Here is a 21621-nt window from a genome sequence, read left to right on the forward strand (position 1 = left end):
ACTGACCCATGAATACTGCTGATTATTTCATTTAGTTTTTTCTAAGAAACTGAACTTTGTGTACTTTGATAACTTTATATATAAACACGTCATCATAACCCACTAAAAAACGAGCCTTTGGATGAAATGTATATGTGCACTTCTTAAGAATCTTTTCCCCAGTTCTCTTATTTATTTATTTTTAATTATGATTTATAATTTGCCTATAAGGATAATCAGATTTTAATTAGATAATGTGACCTCAAGGCATACGTCCAATCAAGAATAACAAAATTAGTGAAGGAATTAAAATGGGGCCGAGTATTTAGATGTGCGGTAAAGGACAGATTCATTAAAGTTAATCGTCAGTCTGAGCGAAGTAAACCTCACGTCTCTCTGAGCTGTTTTCTTACGTAGCTGCTGTTAGCTTCAGTTAATCACACAATGATTTGGTTCGACACAATGAGTTTGACATTATCTGTAGTCTCTGAAAAATCAACGTGAACTTTAAAACGTAATGCACATGTTGTCATAGAAATATCCTTTAGTGCCACAGCAACAAATTAACACCAGACTCTTAACACATTATTCAAAAACTTTGCTTACATTTCGCATTTACATTTATGCCTTTAGCAGACACTTTAATCCATGGTGACTTACAGTGCATTCAAGTTATTCATTATGGGGATCAAACCCATGTCCTTCGCAGTATTAATGCAATGCTGTACCGGTTAAGCTACAGTAAACCTCTTTTACTAAAGTGATTGATTGAAATACCATCATTCAACCAAAAAAAACTGTTGTGTGATTTTTGTGTAATGCCAGGTCTGATGTCAGCTCATTTAAATGTGAGCTTTGACCTTGACTGCATGTGGAAAGCAAGTCCTGTATATAATGATGATGTGTCTTGACATTACACTGATAACTTTCAGTGTTATCTGCCCAAATCTCAAAACATTTAGATGTATGGTGAGGTTTGGGTCATGAATCATGATGTCCCTAAAGCGTTTGTGTAATATCTGTTGATTATATTGTAGTTTTTCTTAATGCATGGATAGTAAGATTAAGATTATTTAACAGATTATTTTAATTTTACCTCTATTACTTTTTAATTTTCACACATTGTTGTGATTATTTAAATTAAATATGTTGAAAGGTTTACTTTGGAGTAAATTATTTCATGAATATATCTTTCAAAAACTGAAAATTCTTAATAAGAGATAAACATAAAGTGTCTGAAAAATAACTGAAAATAAAAATGCAATCAAAATAAACTGACTATACAACAGGCCTTAAATACTGTAGTAGGCAATCCTACTAATGTCATGTTAGTACTGAACCACATAGGACCAAATCTATTCCTTACAGATCCTTGAAAATAGCATCCTTCACTTCCCTAAATTTGGAATTGCTGCTTTGTAAATGTAGGTTTTACCTGGCAGTTCATACTGCTTATTAACATTTCTTTAAATACAGTTTTTTCCACTGTATTGAATGGCTTTGCAATGTATGGCCTTATGCTGTCAGTTAAGGAGCGCCATCTGATAGCGTCTCGTTAAAGGGATAGTTCGGCCGAAAATGATATTAAACCCATGATTTACTCACCCCCAAGCTGTCCGAGTTGCATATGTCCATCGTTTTTCAGACAAACACATTTTTGGATATTTTAGAAAATGTTTTAGATCTTTCAGTTGATTAAATGTAATGTTACGGGGTCCACGACCTTCAAGTCCAAAAAAGTGCGTCCATCCTTCACAAAATAAATCCAAACGGCTCCAGGATGATAAACAAAGGTCTTCTGAGGGTAATCCGCGCGGTGTTGTTGTAGAAATATCCATATTTAAAACTGTATTAACGTAAATAAATACCTTCCGGTAGCGCCCTTTAATACAGGTTCAGCAGCTCCCCCTTGTGTTTTTTAGAGAGATGTGCAATCATTGCAGTAATCAGAAATCATCGCGATGAGGTCAAACAATCTTGATGAGACGATTGTTTAATTATTGTGACAGCCCTTAAAGCGTAACTAAACCCTAAACCAACTTTTTTTTAGTTAACGATCTGTAAGAATTAGTGTTGTTCATTGATTTTAGTAAGTTTTTTGACATTTGGATATAAAGTGTTTCAATACTACACTATATGGTGTAAAAACGTCTGAGTGATGCCCTCTTCAGGTTGAACGGTGGCTACTGCAGTTGAATTTTTTTAATGGATGTTGGGTCCAAAAAATGCCTCGTGACGTAAGCAGGTTCAAGCTCACCACGCCCTTGTTACAATCTCACCGCACACTTAGTTCGTCCCCTCTATCTCCGTTGGGGTCTGCCCACTTTTCTTGCATTTTTCAAATATTGCCAGTGGGTGGACTCAGGCTCTGACCCGGGGTTTAGTTACCCTTTAACACAAATGACATGATTTTGATCCTTGGGAATGCACATGCTGTTTAATTGTATAGATGAAGTGCACTTAAAGGGTTAGTTCACCAAATAATAAATATTTTGTCATTATTCACTGACTCTCAAGTTGTAACAAACCTGTATAAATTTCTTTGTTCTTCTGAAGATATTTTGAGCAAAGTTTGTAACCAAACCCTTTTTGAGCACCACTGACATCCATAGTGCTATGGGAGTCAATGGTGCTTCTGTTTTTTACTTACATTTACAAATATCTTCCTTTTGTGTTCAGTAAAACACAGAAATGTAAACTTGTTTGTAACAATATTAGGGTGAGGAAATTATGACAGAATTTTCACTTTTGAGTGAACTGTCCCTTTAAAGGGGACATATCATGAAAATCTGACTTTTTCCATATTTAAGTGCTAAAATTGGGTCCCCAGTGCTTCTACCAACCTAGAAAATGTGAAAAAGCACAACCCAGTAACTTTAGTTTTAGTAAACCATTCTTTGCAAGCATGTGAAAAAATAGATCATTGATATTTGGCTCCCCCTGTGATGTCAGAAGGGGATAATACCGCCCCTTAATCTGCACTATCCAACCACGGCACTGCCATTTAGTGCAGAGATCAGCTCATTTGCATTTTAAAGGACACACCCAAAAACGGCACAATTTTGCACACAACTACAAAGTGTCAATTTTAACTTGCTATAATAAATTATCTATATGGTATTTTGAGCAAAAACTTCACATACGTACTCTGGGGACACCTTGACATCTTAAAAAAGTCTTGTGAAATGTCTGCTAAATTCATAAATGTATAATGCAAAACAAATGAAAAGTTATCTTTACCATTCATATATTATTGTTTTATCGTAACATGGCTCTCCAGTGTACTTTGAGATTCACCTGTTATCAGCATCTCTTTCACTCTCATCTCTCAATCATCATTTTGTGGTATTATCACAATGCATGTCAAAATTTTTTACTTTCAGTACTTTTAATATTGGTTTCTTTCTTAGGAAATTAGCACGGATCTTTGCGCAATGTGGTTTGATTTTTACCTAAATGCATCCTGACAGATCGTTCAGATGCACAAATACACACTTTAATATCTCACAGCTCCCAACAGCATCGTGCATCTATTTCACCACTTCCATAATGTCATTTCTGCCGTCTCACGAACGCTTCCCGCGCATCTCATCACGGCGTTTGACTCTCAGCGTCTGATTGAGAAGAATTGCTGCTTGCATTTGAGACTAAAGCCTGAAGGGTTTGATCATTAGAACTTAAAAGAAGGTGATGAAGGAGTTTATGTGCATAAGTTCAGCTGTCTTCTTAGCGTTAAAGCGGTTATACTGCTCTTAAAAGCAAAGTCCCAAGTGACTGACGCAATATCCAGCGCGCTTTTGTAACAAAGCAAACCGTATGTATGCGTCCCACATTTATAAGTCTGTTTTAAACATCTTGATTTATTAAATCTGTCCGCTCTCACCCCTCATGACTTTTTATTTGACCTGAATTTAGAGGACGAAAGACGTCCGTTTCCTAGAGATGATGTGGAGGCCCGGAAGAAATCCGGTATGTCTCCAGTTTAGTGCCGGTGAGAAGTGAGGTTTCGGAGAGCGGATCAGGACCCCCGTTGTGCCCAAAGAGTGCGAGATGAAAGCCATCGGGGGTCGTTGTGGAAAAAGAAGCGTTTTTGCTGTTCTTTTCGAGTTTTGAAAGACTTCATTGTGTGTGTGTGTGTAAGCGTAGCTCCTCTCGTCGTGTCAGCTCGGCTCCCGTGAGCCTCTCTTCTCTCTCCGCACCGCGGCTCGGGGAGTCACCTCCTTTGCCAGGTACACAACGGGAGCACGGCTCATCTGTGAGCCGCGCGACGCTGAACTTTTTCAGGGGAAGAAAGGAACGACGGAAGATTAAAAACAGCCTTGTGATGTGGAGAGCCGCGGAGCCTCCTGAGGATTCCTGGCATAATAATTTAAATGATCAAATGATCCAGAGGAGACTTGTTAGCGCAGAAACAGCCTCCTAGTTGGCCCCATGGGCCCCGTGCTGAGACACATGCATTGCAAAACAGCTTCTCTGTTGTGCTAAAGAATCTCACCTTTTTTATATATATATATATATACTATTTCTTTTTTGGGTGACTTTTTATCCTCCTCTACTTTGTTGGATTTGTCTCGATAAGTATTTGAGAGCGAGTTAAGCAGCTGAGGTTGGAGGTTTTTGGTGGGCCTGATGCGGTCTTTATTCAGTGTGATGTGGGAAATTGTTTTAAATAGGAATGAGATTTAAGCGGTTAAATTAAATAAGTGAGAGTGTTGGATGTGTACTTCAGCTTTGTGTTTCTCGTGTGTGTGTGTATAGATCCGACTCCACTGCTAGAAGCCACACATTCGCTGGGAGAACGTCTGGCAGAACTGAAACATTCGACTTCTGATGGTGATGCCGTGATCTCGGAGATCTCTACCCACCTGAAAAGACCTCTTCATTGCCTTGATAAAGCAGGTTAGAGACAAACGCACACACTTAAGGGGCGGTCACACTACACTTTTCGTTCCATTGAATTTCATTCATATGCATGCAAATGCGTCAGGATTAAAGGGATAATTCACCAAAAATGAAAATAATGGCATTAATGACTCACCCTCCAAACTCGTAAGACCTCCGTTTTTCTTCTGAACACAGTTTAAGATGTTTTATATTTAGTCCGAGAGCTTGTTGACCCTTTATTAAAAATCTATGCATGGTATACTGTCCATGTCCAGAAAGATAATGAAAACATCATCAAAGTAGTCCATGCGACATCAGTGGTTCAGTTAGAATGTGTTGAAGCATTGAAAATACATTTTGCTCCAAAAATAACAAAAACTACGACTTTATTCAGCACGTCTGTTGTGAAGTGCATGTGCGAGACTAAAGTCACGTGACTCCAGTGACGCAGATGACGTGTTATCCTCAGACATGTTTGCAAAGTTTTTTTTTCCAAACTTACAATGTGTCTCCCTTAGACTGTAAATGAAGCCCAGGCGCACAAAAAAAACAGCTGGGGCGCACTAGATAACACGTCAGCCGCGTCACTGCAGTGACTTTAGACAATGCTGAATAAAGTCGTCATTTTTGTAATTTTTGGACCAAAATTGATTTTCGATGCTTCAACACATTCTAACTAACCCACTGATGTTGCATGGACTACTTTAAGGATGTTTTAATTACCTTTCTGGACATCTCAATGAGCCATGCCAGTAGCAACTTGTAACTAAGTAAACAGAGCGAAGAGAAGAACTAGGCTAGTGCATGCTCTCTCTCGTGCACACAAGTGTTGTGCATGTGAATTTTTTTTTTAAGTGGAGGGGTGGTTCTTTTAAAAAATTCGGGAAAATCTTCCGCTATATCTTTAAGTCTGCAATTTTATAAGTATTCAAGTACATCGACTACATCAATGTCACTTTTATCATGGTGTTTAGAAGACAGTGAGTTGGACTCTGTTACCATAGAGACAGGGCAGGCGTCCACATATCGGTCCCATATGATGACACCAAACAGTGTACAGAACACACAGGATGATGACACGCCGCTTAACAGCCATCATAATCATGATAACGGGTGAGTGAATACAGACATGAATGATGGTGATACATTATCATACACATTAAAAAATGAAAATTTACTCAAGTTGGAACAAAGCAAAATAATTTTTTTTCGTTCTGCTGAGCACAAAGGAAAATATTTTGAGCAATATTTGTAAGCAAACCATTTTGAGCACCATTCCGACACATTTTGCCAGCATGCGTCACATATTTACATTTTACAAAGGATGTTTGTTAAATAAATAAAAAGATATGCCATACTTTCTGAAAAAGTGCATTAAAAATATGTCTTATTCTGGGCTTGACATTAACACCCGCCAACCCGCCAAATGCGGATGGATTTCCGCTGTGGCGGATAAGACAGCAAATCCCACTAGCCACTTTGGCTGGTTAAATAAAATTTTTTTTTGTAGTTTTCTTAAACGTTATGTGAAATTATAAATAATGCGTAATGTGACACTGGGAAACTACAACTCCCATGAGCACTCGCTGCACCTGAATAAACGTCCCAGTTTTGTCCAAAGTCAAGGCCACTTTATCCAATACAAAATAAGGGCTTCAGTAAAATCATTGTTGGGTTTTTGAGATCTGCTCCATGTCTGTGATTTCTCTGTGTCGGTCACAGTCGCTTCTTGATCTGATCTGTCTCTTTATTTCCACAGGGAGGAACATGAATCAGACACGGCTCTGCCCGGCCAAGCTGAGGAGCGAATCAAAGCCCTTCAGTCATGTGAGATTCATATTACAATGTGAGGTCATCTGAGGCCTATTGTAAGGTTAAAGGTCAATAATTGAACCTGTTTCTCTGTCTGTACAGCGTTGAACTCGGCCCGATCGGACCTGCAGGAAATGAGGTGTAAATACGACAAAGAAATGGTGGCAAAGTAAGAAATCATAACTCTTTATTCCACAGTTTTATTCTGGGTTTGATGTCTGTGGTTTTATCCCGAGCTACATGGATGGTTTGTGGCGTTTGTGTTGTAAATCATTAAATAGGTGAATTATTATTAAATCAAATATGAATTTATTATTTTTATTTTATTATTATTATTATTATTTATCTATTTATTATTAAAATGTATTTATATTATTTTATTATTATTACCTTTTTTTGGAAATCAGTCCATGAATGCCCACACATTTATTGAGCTTTGCGGTTTGGTTTGGTTTGGTTTGGTCTGGTTTGGTCTGGTTTGTTCTTTGGAGTCCTGTGTTCGGGTTTAAAGCAAACCTTTACACCTTTCCGTGATATCTAATAGATTGCCGCCCACTAAAATGGGTTGTGGCTAGAAGGGATACAGCTACGGCCAAAATCTCGTGAGATCTCGTTTTAATCCTACCCCTAAACATTTCACGGGATTTAGGCCGTAGCTGTATCCTATCTAGCCAGAACCACTGTTTATCATGTTAATCCTAACCCTAAATCAACATCTCATGAGATTTGGCCGAAGCTGTATCCCTTCTAGTCAGAACCACTAAAATGCCTTCAGGATTGTAACGTAAAGGTTTATTGCTTTGTCTTCTTTTTAGTTCAAGCGAATGTTTTTCGGATAGCATACACATTTTTTTTGGTCTTAACCATTTTCTTCCTCCGCCCTGATGGCACGTTTACATTAGTGGTGCAGACACGTGGCACGGCAAGAAACTTAAAGTGTTGTTTTAAACGCGACTATGTCGAGCGCTGCTCTCTTCAGACAGATTCACATTTCTTTGATTGTGCTCTTAAAACAAATCTCGTCTAATTGAGAAGCCTTCTTTGTTTAGTGCAACCTTCGAGATTCACATATTTAATCAATCTTTCACTTCTCTTTATTATGCCGCCTCTCCACCTTTTGAAAATCAACTCCCTGATGACTAAGAGGAAACTGTTGAACTTCAAACAAACCTTATGAATAATCTCCCCGAGACGCTATTCAAATGAGAGCGAGCGCTGTGATTGTGGCGAGCCTGTGCGTGTGGGTATGTTGGGATACATAGATGTAAAACAGCGCTGGATGAGATATGACTCACTCGAGTCTAATGACAGCAAACCTTGCGCTTCACGTCTCCCTTAAGAACTTTTGAACTTGTGTTCATTTATTTATTTCTTCCATCTGTGCTTTACGGGGTTTCTCTGGAGTCTGCGACGTAAGACCTGGGGTGCAAATCGCATTTAAGCGACTGCTTTTTGCACCCCAGTGTAACAGTAAGTACTGTTAGCGTTGCTGTTCATTTCTTTTTTCTCTCTGGTGTAAATAATAATGTGAGCTCTTTTGCAGTACTTACACCACAGTTTGGTTCTGCGCCTTAAAGGGATAGTTCACCCAAAAATACTGTAGAAATTAAACTTTTAAATAATGTGAAACAAAAGCGACACAACTCAAGAACGTAGAGGAGTAAATATCTTCAGCACACTTAAAATATGTCACACATTCAGTGGTGCTTTTTATTTCACACTTTTGCGTCATTTTGAAGCTTGAAGGGTTTTCTGGTTACGATGGAAGTGGATGGTGACCGAGATGGTCACCATCCACTTCTATAGTAACCAGAAATCCTCAAACCACACTTTAAAAAAAAAAAAACTCATTTGGTGGTTCGATTGGCACAAAGGTTTTTATAATTTGGGGTAAACTATCCCTTTTACGACCAAACTAAGGGGCAACCTTCAGGTCTCTATTGAGAAGCCAACACGGAAGTGACTTATGTGGCGTTCACACCAGCCGCGATAGAGGCAGCAAAAATGCGCTATTTGCTCGTAGTTGGACGCTTGAACATTTTGAGTTTACTTGCTTCATTCACGTGTGAAAGCTGCCAGTGAAATTCTAGTCATTCCAGACATTCACGCAGAAATTTGCATCATGGGAGGGGCTTCTGCGACTCCGCTCACTCCCTGTAATCACATCACCATTAGAACAAGCTCCTGATTGGTTGACATGGCACGAATATCAACCAAAGTTCTGATTTTTCAACTCGCGTGTTTCCCGCGGCAACGCTCAACGCTTGCCGCCTCTTCTGCGTCTGGTGTGAATGCCACATAAAACTGCAATTCATCGATTGGCCACTAGAGATTGACCCCTCCATGTTAAAATGCCCAACTTTACAGCTGAAATAAATGTTTACAAAAAGTGTTTTTGGTCTATATAGCTAATTTGGGAGTGAATGTTTGTAATTCGTTCATTTAAATTATATTAAAAGCCTTAAAATTCTGCATTAATTAAGGGTGTGGCCACTTGAGGGATGGGTGAACTGCTGCTGCACTCACTACTGTCGAGCCAGGTGGGCGTGGTTTCAGCAACCAGGCACCTCATCTCTACCCACGTCCCGCCTCTTTGCCTTTTTTTCAGTTATCAAATACTATTCAAAAATAAAATGATTTTATTAAAATGTACAAACATTTTACAAAAATAAAATTATAAATATTATTTTATTTTTGTAAATTTGTTATTTTGTAAATTAGTTAATTAGTTATTTTGTAAATTAGTTTGTAAATTAGTTATTTTATTAACTTAAACAAAAAGTAAACGCACTACCATATGATTATTAAATAATTTTCATACTTCGATGCACTACTACAATCTATCAGACCTTTATTTTCTCCATTGATAACACGAATGCACAAATCGCAAATTATTTATTTACGATTTCTACACTGTAAAAAATATGCAGCATTTTTATTCAAATCAACATTATATTTTTGTTACTTTAACTTAACAAATTAAGTTAAAGTGCACCTATTTCATTTCTATAAAACAATGTTATTTTGTGTATTTGGTACCATCCAATGTGTTTATGGTTAAAAAACTCATTATTTTCCACATATCGTACATTTTTGTAGCTCCAGATTTCACTCTCTTCCTGAAATGCACAGATTTGAAAAGCGCTGTGTCCCTGATTGGCCAGCTAATTTGTACATTGTGATTGGCCTGAATACCTCTGACGTCAGCCGGAAATGTGACGCTCCCTATCATGTTTGAAAGATTTGCGCACAATGCAATGCTAAGTAAGGGATAATGTAGAGGCAGCCGGTAGTTATTGGGAAATAAGCCCCAACAGTAATCTTTATTGGCGCGGAGCGATATAAATCGTACAAGTAGTACCGGCTATGCGTTAATATATATATATATATATATATATATATATATTATTATTATTATTATTTTTTTACATATTTTTGTTTTCCTTTCTTTACTAATATGTAAAGTTTCTTTACAACGAGGCAAACTTGTGAAAAGCACTTTATAGAAATTAAACTTCAAAACGTCATAAAATGATTTGTAAAGTGATATTGTGGTCATGCAAGTATCATCAGTTTAGTAGTTTGATGTTTATCATGTCATTTGAATGTTTCAGGGTGGTGGAGATGAACTCGTTGATGGCAGACCTGGAGAAGGCCAACCAGGTGAGTGCGTTGCCCTCTCTCGGCATCTGATTGAGACGAGGATAATCACCTTGCTAATCAAGCATTGAGTTTAATTAGACACCCCTGCAGCCCCTCTTCCTCCCCCATCGCCCTCCTCGTCCTCGCGGGCCGTGATTAGCAGTCGCTCTCTTACCCGTGGAGCCGTGCGAGCGGCGGCGGACAGAAGAGGGATGCTGAGAGATTAGTGCGGTGTACAGCGAGGGGCTGTTAGTTACCTCATTGCACTGATTGCTTCCTTTTTTCCACTGTGATTCGCTCTTTCTCCCTTCGCCAGCAGCTCTTAGATAAATGATTCGAAAATGAGTCATTAATTAGCAGGCCGAGTGTGACAGAGCAGGTAAACAGTTTGGGAAGAAAGTGCCTGGAAGTAAACACACGCCTCAGCAGAACAGAGAGAGAGAGATGCTCGTTCTCGCCCACTTTCACCCCACCTTTAAATATCCATTGATTGAGGTTTTGAAGGAACTCATGATCTGTTGCATAAAAATGTTAATTGATTTTAAGTTTTTGGGGATGTTGGCATCCAATTCTTGTCGATTTTTAGATTGTCAGCGCTGTGTTTTACTCCATCCGTCTTACACCTGTTGCCCCAAACAGTAGAGCGCAGGTTTAAATGCAGTGTTAAATATTGATTAAATGAACCTAACCAATATAATTGTGAACTTAAAAAAATGAGGTAACACTTTGCACATCTTTTGTTGTTTACCCTAAAAAGCAATTTAATGCTAATTCATGTCATTGATAGATAGGAACAGCCATACTAGACGGATTTAATTTATAGACACTGACAAAAAAAAATGCTGGGTTATTTTCAAACCAGCGTTTGGTCAAAAAGGGTTGAACCCAGCTGTTGGGTTAAATTAATCTAGAAAATGTTTATTTTTTCACCAAACATCAAAGCATTTTGGGTTAAAACAACCCAACATAAATTAAATCAAATTTAGAAAAATTTAAAATTTTTAGAGGGTATGAAATCTTCAACATTTCTCACATAATCACGGTTTATTCGCTATTGTTTAGTGGTAATAAAATATGACAAGAACTCAAAGTTAAACTATTTAATATTTCATTGGTGTTGCTCATCCTTTTGTTAGACTGAACTATAGGTAGGTTAGCTGTCAGCTGTTAAAGGGGACATTTCACAAGACTTTCTAAAATGTAAAAAAACCACTTTTGTGTCCCAAGAGTACAGTTTTAACTCAAAATACCATATAGATAATTTTTCCTATGTTAAAATTGCCACTGTGTAGGTATGAGCGTTTTTGGGTGTGTCCTTTTAAATGCAAATGATCTGATGAAATGCAAACACAATTTAACAAACCATAATGGTTGTTTGTTAAATTGAAACTCAATTGTGCTGTCAGGTTTTTTCTCTCTCTCTCTCTGCACTAAATGGCAGTGCCGTGGTTGGATAGTGCATTTTAAGGGGCGGTGTTATCCCCTTCTGACATCACAAGGGGAGCCAAATTTGAATGACCTATTTTTTCCACATGCTTGCAGAGAATGGTTTACCAAAACTGAGTTACTATGTTGATCTTTTTCACATTTTCTAGGTTAATAGAAGCACTGAGGACCCAATTATAGCACTTAAACATGGAAAAAGTCAGATTTTCATGAAATGTTCCCTTTAAATGAAACGGTTACCAAGCAATGCTTGATTTTTTTCAGTCTGTTGTGTAAAAAGTTTGCATTATTGATTTAAGAAAAAAAAAAACATGTAAAACTACAATAAGATTGAATTACAATTATTATTAGTAAAGGCATCAAATGAGCAATATAGTTTATTAACATTTATTAATCTTTGTACAATTGTTCTTGTCAGTTCATGTTGCATTTACTATTCATTTTAATAATGCATTCGTAAAAGCTGAAATGAACACGAACTAAGGCCCTGTTCACGTGTACACAGGTATTTTTAAAATCGTATACCTTTTTCTGTGCAGCTTGCCCATTCGTCCACACGCAAGCGCAGTATTAAGGTGACTGAAACCAAATTTTAATAAAAACTCCTGATTTTTAGAGACTCCGGTTGCAGCGTTATATATGAATAAATACAACCTTATTGTAGTGTTACCAAAAACATCAGGTCAGGTAAAAGTGTCTGAATAATTTTGGGTCCCAAATTTGAACTGGTACACTGCAAAAAAATTTTTTTAAAGAAAAAAATGTCTTAGTATTTTGTCTTTTTTTTTAGTAAAAATATTCAATAATTCTTAAATTAAGAAGTTTTTTCTTGATGAGCAAAACGACCCAAGAAAATAAGTCTAGTTTTTAGACCAAAAATATCAAAGTTAAATAATTTTGTGCATAAAAAAAGCAAAAAAAAATCTGGCAATGGGGTAAGCAAATGTTTCTTGAATTTAGTGTTTTAGAAAAATGTTCAAGATTTTTTGCTTACCCCATTGGCCGATTTTTTTTTTTTGATTGATTAATGCACAAAATCACTTAAATTTTATATTTTTGGTCTAAAAACTAGACTAACATCCATGGGTCGTTTTGCTCATCAAGAAAACACATATTAATTTAAGATATTTTTACTGAAAACAAGACAAAAATACTAAGATATTTTTTTTCTTGAAAATAATTTTTTGCAGTGTAGTCCACTGTATGAAGAATTTTTGTGTATATGTCTCGGTTTATCTTGCTATTCTCAACTGACGATAGTATCCTGCATCCACTAGTAAAAAAAAAAAATAATTTGGGGTCACTGTACAGACCAATGAGACGTTTTTGTGTTTGATGGCAGCGAGCAGATGTTGCCCAGAGGGCGGTAGAGAGACTGAGAGAGCAGCTTGCCCAATCTCAGAGCACTTCTAAAGGGACCGACCCATCAGAAGATGGACCCAAAGAGGTAAGAGAGAGTTTTAGATGAAAGGGAGGCGACTCGTATCGCTGCAAATTACCACCTTAACGCCGCAGTCAGAGCAAATGATCACTGAACCTCATTAGTGTCTCTTTGACGCAATATGATTATAGGAAGACGGAAATGAGACGAATTATTTTGAAGTTAAAAAGAGATTTTCATGTTGCTTGTGCCACTCCCCCGACCATGTCCTCCTCTCACTCTTTCATTTATCGTCTCAGGAGAGAGACGCAGATGAGAAGGACGAACGCTCGCTGTCGCGGCTGGAGGCGGTGCTCTTCTCCAAAGACAGAGAGATTCTCAGACTGCTCGAGAGCATCCAGAGACTTCAGTTCACCTTACAGGAAGTTCAGGACTCGTCAGCCAATCAGATTGCGGAGCTGGAGCAACAATTGTCATATAAATCAGAAGCTATAGAGGTGAAAAACTCTTTTTGTGTTTTTTTACAGTGCATATTGGCCATCATGTTTGAAATGTTTGCAACAGTAGGTGTTTTACATGTAACTTCTGCTGTAGATAATTCTGTTTGCATGGCATGAGATAATATCGCTAGTTTTTGAGCTGAAGTTTTTATTATAAAAGTGCCTATTATCTGATCTGATTTGGTTTGCTGCTGTTGTATTTATTTTAGTATTTGTTTTTAAAGTTTAAGGTTAGCTGCTGTCATTTGTCCCAAGCGACTATGTACTAAAGTACATATCAAATTTGGAGATTAATATGTCATAAAGACAATCAAATCACTAAAAGATCATATTCAAGCCTTTGTGCATAACCTAATTTATATTCATGAGATAAACTATGACATCACAGCCAACCTCCACCTATAATAAAACTCTTTCAGATGCCACTGTTGCCTTAACTTAAATGTATTTTGTATTGTAGTGTTGTTAATAATAATAATAATTAGGGGTGACCCCGAATAGTCGAAGATTCGATGCATCGATAGGAGAAGCCTGATTCGACTACCAATCTCACAGTCGAATCGTCGCAGATGTGTTATGAAATGAGGATCATTCAATTTTGGCCGTACATGGGTGAACACATTATATGATTTCACATATAACAGCTTTCTCACAATATATTAATATACTGCATATTATGATAATGCTGCAAATAATATGTGAAGTATCAGCTTTCAATAAATATTTTTAAAATGCGTTAATAAATCCAACAACCCCTGTGACCGGGCTACACGTTCATAAGAGGTTTATATGTTAATAAACCATTGCCTCTTTGTTTCTACATTTAAAAGACAAAGCTGGCAAATTATATTATGCCTTTCGTTCTTTTAATAATTTCTATATTTTATTTTATTTATGAATCACTTTGGGTTATCTGATTTGGCTATAACTATTAGTTATAGTATTAGTAACTATTTGGCTTGTGTTTTGTTTCCGTGCACTTGAGGCATTTTGCATATTTGTTCTGCAATTTGTTACTTCTGACCTTATTTTATGAAAAAATTTGTATTTATTATAAACGTAAATTCTGATCTAATTTAAGTCTGTACATTTTGGATAGCTATTCGTTGTATCGATGTTGCGCTATTGCGTGCTGGCCATGCTTGCGCATGTAATTTAGCCGAACGGGCTAGGTTCTCTGCGTCTCATATTTAGGAGTTCATCAAACTAAACATTAAAAAACGGATGTTTCTCGACGAGTATAAGTTTTTAAAATCTATTTAAAACGGTTATCTTGTCAAAAGTTACACTACAAAACAGGTAAGCCGTTTTTTTTATTTCGTTGATGAAACAGAAACTAGTATCTGCACCGAACCTATTTCTGCCTGACACGAATGTCTTTCTTGTGATTTAATATTAATGTTGGTCGGTGTTCACTTTCAAATGATAGCAAAGAGATTCCTGAAATAAATAATATCATCCGGTCTTTCTGTATCTAAAGTTAATACAGAGATGATCAAAGTCAAAGCAAGCAAGCAGGTATTTCTGTGCTAAATAATAACGTGTAGTGTCTATAAAATCATTAATTTTAGTGTTTTTCTTGTTATAAATTAACGTTTAATGAATTGTATATAAAGCTTAGTTTTTATCATTTACAGTCACAATCACAAATTATTTGTCATTTCTCATTTGTCGGGGTTTTTTTTGTCATGACTGCTTTGACGCGCTATCTCCAAATTAAATAAAAACACTGAATTGTAGCCGGAGTTTCCAAGGCAGGATCACCTTTGTTATTTTTGTAGGTTTAGTTATCAAAATGTATTTTTGTGTGATGTTCTGTAGATCGTGGCTTTAAAATGTTATGAGGAATAATGAAACAAATGTTGCCTTACATTGGACCTTAAAAAAAATATATATAAATGCATCGTCAGTTTTGTCTTCGTTTATTACATGAAAGACAGTTTTGATCACTTTATCAGAAAGTTGTTTATGTGTGCTGCTTGTGAAAGAAAATAAAAGTTACCAATTTGTACCTGGTCTGGCCCCCTCCCAACCCATGCACACAAACATAGATGATTCGACTATCGGTCGACTATGGAAAGATTCGACAATTCTGATTCGAATATGTAAATCCTTAGTCGAGGACACCCCTAATAATAATAATAAGTGGGAGATGCACCGATATATTGGGCTATAATCAGTATCGCAGATAAAAAAAAAATTCCCACTATCGGACATCAGTAGATACATTTTGACATTGACGGTTACACTGTACGCATAGGTTTTCAGGCATAATAATTTAACTTGAGGAGTAAAAAGCAAAACAATCTGTATTTATCGGTATCAGTAGATGTCGTTCAAAGTAATTGAATGTAGGTGTCAACAGAAATGTTGTTTCGGTGCATCTTTAATATTAATAATATTATAAGTATAATAATAATAATAATAAGTTGTGTTGTTGTTTTTGCTGGAATGAAATATGAAAACACAAAATGCATGACTCTCTCCAATGTTTGCGTGTCTCACGACACAAGACTGTGATCGTCTGTTAGTGATTTCTGAATAAGTGTCATGTTGTTTGTCTGTTCACAGGCCCTGGAAACTAAACTGCAGTCTCAGATGGACTATGAAGAGATTAAGACAGAACTTAGGTAAAGTTTAGAGAAACGCACAAATATAATATATGAAAAGTTTGGTTCCAAAACGCAATAAATCCATTTTGACTAATTTGGTTAAAAATGTGTTTTTATATGAAGAAAGTGACACAATGAAAACCAAAATTTTCTGTTACAAACTTTCACATAGCATCTTTAGGTTATGATGACATTAAAAATTCAAATCTATAATTTGATTTTCAAAGATTTATTATAAAAACGGATTATTTTTTTCCACAAAATGCTATAAATCTATTGAATCAATATATAAATGTGCATTCATCTTTGCCATGTTATATTCATTTAGTTGACACTTGGTATACACACAAAAAAAAAACATTAATGGCATTAATCAAAACACTTAGTTTGTCGTATTAAGAACACTGTCATTGCTGCGGTTATCCTTGGGATGTCCTCGATTTACTTTTTGACAGCGATCAGCTGTAAAATGTTTTGGTCCTTCTCGATTTTCGTTGACTTTGAGTAAAGTAATGGAAAGTTTTTCATAAGATCCCCTGGGGTCAATTTGTTAGCATGGTGCGCTGTGATTGGTTAAGCAGATTTATTGCATTCTGCAGAGAAAGAGGACTGGCATTTATCGCGTTTTGGGAAAAAAAGTGACCTGATACAATACTGATTTTGGTGGTAACAATTTTTTTTTTAAATGCCGTTTATCTCGTTTTGGAACCAAACTCTTCATATGTGTGTGATTTTTTTTTTCATTTAAACAATAAAGGGTGGTTTCCCAGACAAGGGTTCAGATTAATCCAGGACTAGGCCTTAGGGCCTGTTCACACGAGAACGCTCGAGGTTGAAAACGTACAAATATTTTATCAGATGTGCCTTTCTTTTACACGGCATTGGCGTTTTTGGGGCTTAAAAACACAAAAAGGTGAGGGCCTATTTACACTAGAACGCTCAAGGGTGAAAACGTAAGAATATTATATCAGATGTGCCTTTCGTTTACACAGCGACTGCGTTTTTGGGGCTTAAAAATCCAAAAAAGTGAAACCACCTTCCAGAGTGGAAATCGTAAAAACTATCTACTGTCGTGTCATGTCTAAAGGGTAAAATCACAAAATTCTGCTCATGATGGCTCTCGTTGCGTACGCATTTACATCACAGACATGTGCCAGTTCAGGAAAATAACAACAAACATGTTGAATTATTTCCATACGTCGGACTTTCAAGTTGGCATAGCAGCTCTGATAAACAGTGTTGGGGTAACGCATTACAAGTAACGCGCATTATGTAATAATATTACTTTTCTGAAGTAACGAGTAAAGTAACGCATTACTTTATAAATGTACCCATTAATATTTGAGTTACTTTTTTAAAAAAGTAATGCGAGTTACTTTTCAATTTAATTAATTCAATTTAAAAATAAAATAATGTACTGAATTAAACTGAACATATTAACGTAGAATTACGCACTATGTGTTTGAGTCAGAAACGTAGATGGCAGGCCAGAGCTGGACATTTTTGCGATCATAAAAAACACCTGCAAGGCCTGAAAGAGATCAAGCCTCAGCCAAGTAAGAAAAAGTAACGCAAAAGTAACTTAAAAGTAATGTAAGCATTACTTTCCATGAAAAGTAACTAAGTAACGTAATAAGTTACACTCTCAGAAATAAAGGTACAAAACTACCTTTTCTGTCACTGGGGCTGTACCCTTTCAAAAAGTACAGCTTTGCACATAAGGATTTCATTTAAGTACCTCAGAAGTACATTCTGGGACCAAAGAGAGCTTATTAGTACCTCAAAAATTCATATTAGTATCTCAAAATAGGGATGCAGCGATACCGATACTGGTATCGGGTATCGGCCTCGATACCACATTTTCTAAAGTACTCGTACTCGTTAAAAGTCCCCCGATACCAGGGATCGATACCACGGTCTGAGAAATGTCTATGTTTGAGCGGCGTGTAAGGGGTTAATTCCTCTTGTGTTGTCCAAAGAGGCAGAGTTTACAACAAACTGGAAAACTAGTCCCTTGTTTTTTTTGTTAAATTATATGACTAAAGCTGTTACCTGTAAATTTTAATCATGTTTTTTTATTAAGTACTTGGTATCGGTATCGGCAAGTACTGAAATGCAAGTACTCGTACTCGTACTCGTATTCCAAAAAAGTGGTATCGGTGCATCCCTATCTCAAAAGTACATATTGATACAAATTTTTTACCGTTACATATCTGTACCTAATGCAAATCCATACAATTGCCTTTTTAAAGGGTGCTGCCCCAGTTAGGGTACATATTTTGACTTTTTTCTAACAATGTAGGGTCCTTAAGGTACGGTAATCTACCCAAAATTGCATTCTGTTTTGTATTCCTGTAAATGTATCAAACGGAAAGTTAGGGTACTGTACAGCCCCAGTGACAGAAAAGGTACAGTTTTGTACTTTTATTTCTGACAGTGTACTTTTTTGGGGGAATAACTTAATATTGTAATGCATTACTTTTAAAAGTAACTATCCCCAACACTGCTGATTAATATACAAGAGTCTTTCCAGCAGTTGTACGAAATATTCACGGATAGTGAAGGCGCATTAATTACCTCCATAATTTCCTACCTGTTGATGTGCCAATTGGACGGAGGCAAACCAGATGGCTTTGGACGAGATCTTGGAGGACAAGGAAGAAGGTTGTACGCAGGATGCGTGGACTTGGTGTTATTGTGTGTTAGTTCTTCACATTGCCACCTAGCCGCCTGGAGTGCATACTAGATCTAATATCACACACTTTTGCGTCACCATATGCACGCAGATTTCCCCCTCAAAACGCTCGTATAAATGTGGAAAAAACGCAACTCTACTTTTGCATTTTCTTTTCAGATCGTTTCCGTGTAAATGTAGCCTTAGTAATATTAGGAAATTGTATGTAATTTTTACAAACAAACTTTATAAAAAACAAAACTGGTGAGCAACTTGAGACAAAAAAACATTGTTGAGATATATGTCAATAAAAAGCGTTTTTAAATTAAGACAGCTCAAACATGCATTTTAGTCTGGCACTAGGATATGCCTTGTCCCTGAAACCGCCCTTATGAGTTTTGACCCTTATTTGTAGATGAAACCAACAATCGAAATTTTAATAAAGCCCCATGCAGAAATGCATGAGGTGTATGTAAATGACAGTCATTCTGCAGGTACAGATTCCATGTGGACCTGCTTATAGTTTCTTTAAAATGCATGACAGGTATGATATACGTCAATATGATGTTATATGTTTGTGTATCCTGCAGTATTCTGAAAGCAATGAAACTGGCATCGGCCAATGGAAACTCATCACAGGTGAGCAACTCAATGCCCACGCACAGCTTTAGGGTTTTTAACAGCTTGGCGTTATATTGACATTTTAGTTGTCTGCATCTGTCAATGAGGAAATACCACAGTAATGCACATGAACGCCTCGCTGGAGTCACGTGTAATGTGAATCAACACGGCCACTAGCATTGATTCATCCGAGTTTAACTGCGTGTGTGTGTGTGTGTGTGCAGGAATCAGGAAAAACTGCTGATGCACTACTGCTGGATAAACGCACATTCCTGCCATCACACAAATATCTTGACAAAGTCAGAGTGTTACACAACAGTGGTAAGATGATTTTCCATCACTCCAATTTAACTGCAATGTCCAATAAATCATTTGTATGCACTGATAATAATGATAATGATTGCTGCTTTGTGTAGGTGGCTCATCCAATCAGATCGTAGATTAGGAACCCTCTAAACCTAAAGTCTATTCTGTTTTAATTTAAGATGAGGGTCATTCGGAAGACCCCAGCAAGGACACGGGTCGCCCCTCTGGATCATATTCCTCCCCTCCTGGAACGCTGCCCATAGATGGCCGTGCTTCCTCCAGCCCACTACCGCCCAACTCAGACGCACCTTCCTCTGCCCATGATCTGCCCCGTCCCTTCTCTGTGTCGCCCTTCTCGGGTGAGAAACTTCCTGGAGATCTTTTGCAGAAACAGCTCCTGTCGCCCCTCTTCAAGAAAGATGGCACCTCCATCATGGCGTTTCCCACCGCGCTGTACGCTGCCAAAGCTGCCCTCATGTCAGCCAATCAGAACTCGTCTACGTCTGCCGGGGTGGAGACAGCCATGCCAAGCGACCAATCGGAGAGCGGTAGCTCAGGCGGAGGAGACGATGACCAGGTGGACACGGCGGAAATCGCTTTTCAGGTGAAAGAACAGCTGCTGAAGCACAACATCGGTCAGCGTGTGTTCGGGCACTACGTACTGGGCCTGTCGCAGGGTTCGGTCAGTGAGATCCTGGCTCGACCCAAACCCTGGAGAAAACTGACGGTTAAGGGCAAAGAGCCTTTCATTAAAATGAAACAGTTCCTGTCGGACGAGCAGAACATTCTGGCTTTACGCACCATACAGGTTCGGCAGCGAGGTGAGTGAGTGGATCCACAGATCATGTCATGAAAATAAAGTTACTATGCAAAATGGTTTAAAAATGTACTTTATTTAAATAACAGGATTCCCACGGGTCCTTGAAAATTTGTGAATCTGGGGGGAAAAAATCAAAGCCCTGGAAAGTTTTTGAAAATATACATACATAGATACAGGTCAATGAAAGTGCTTGAATCTATTTTATGCAAGAAGTTTTCTGGGAAAAAAAATCCATATTATTCCCTGTTTAGTGTAGGATAATATCATAAAAATTCTAGACTGTTTAAGCACACGTGCTAAACTGTTCGCTTTAAATGCTTATATCTTCTGTATGCGAATGTTGATTCATACCAAAATGCTTTTTTGCATAGTTGTGTTTAACACATGAAAACGTTTCGGGTTATGTATGTAACTGTTGTTCCCTGAGAAGGGAACGAGACGCTGGGTCTCCCTTGCCATACTTCCTGCGTCCCTGTAACGCCGTCTTTGGCAATATTTCAGATAGCGATATACTTCCTGGCTCCCGCATCACCCTGTCTTTGACGTTAAGCCTCACCATTGGTTGAATTTGATATACACATTCAGACGCACTTACCTGTGGAAGCGTCCCCAAAGTGTCACCGCAGTGACGCAGCGCGAGTTCCCTCGAAAGGGAAATGTAACAATGTATCTTAAAAGGTAACACGATGTAACCTTGCTCTCACTTAAAATGTGTCCCCACATTTAGTCCTTGAATTTGAGGGTATTAAACCTGGAAAGTCCTTGAAAGGTCCTTGAATTTGAAGTTAAGGTGTGGGAACCCTTAAAAAAATCTTTAAGGGATAAAATTGAAAGTTGTTTTGACCCTTTGCCACCTTTATCAACTTGATGTTTCTTGTATTGGAGGGGTATTTGCTCTAGGGTAGCTTGGACAGTCAGGTTAGATTGGTTTTGGTTGAGGGATT

The 21621-nt window shown here is 37.5% G+C and overlaps 1 protein-coding gene across 4 annotated transcripts in view; it reads left to right on the top strand.

Moving 5' to 3' along the window:
• cux2b (cut-like homeobox 2b) overlaps positions 1-21621 on the top strand; it is a 194298-nt gene that overhangs the window by 161815 nt on the left and 10862 nt on the right. For all 4 annotated transcript variants that reach the window (XM_065248261.2, XM_073816201.1, XM_065248259.2 and 1 more), the window contains 11 exons: positions 4738-4878; positions 5838-5976; positions 6623-6690; positions 6778-6844; positions 10290-10338; positions 13106-13210; positions 13444-13641; positions 16216-16274; positions 19521-19569; positions 19776-19872; positions 20037-20678. In XM_065248261.2, coding sequence (XP_065104333.1) covers positions 4738-4878; positions 5838-5976; positions 6623-6690; positions 6778-6844; positions 10290-10338; positions 13106-13210; positions 13444-13641; positions 16216-16274; positions 19521-19569; positions 19776-19872; positions 20037-20678 — 1614 coding nt within the window. The remainder of the gene's footprint in view (positions 1-4737; positions 4879-5837; positions 5977-6622; positions 6691-6777; positions 6845-10289; positions 10339-13105; positions 13211-13443; positions 13642-16215; positions 16275-19520; positions 19570-19775; positions 19873-20036; positions 20679-21621) is intronic.

Source organism: Paramisgurnus dabryanus, chromosome 11, assembly GCF_030506205.2.
Source record: "Paramisgurnus dabryanus chromosome 11, PD_genome_1.1, whole genome shotgun sequence".
NCBI lineage: Eukaryota > Metazoa > Chordata > Actinopteri > Cypriniformes > Cobitidae > Paramisgurnus > Paramisgurnus dabryanus.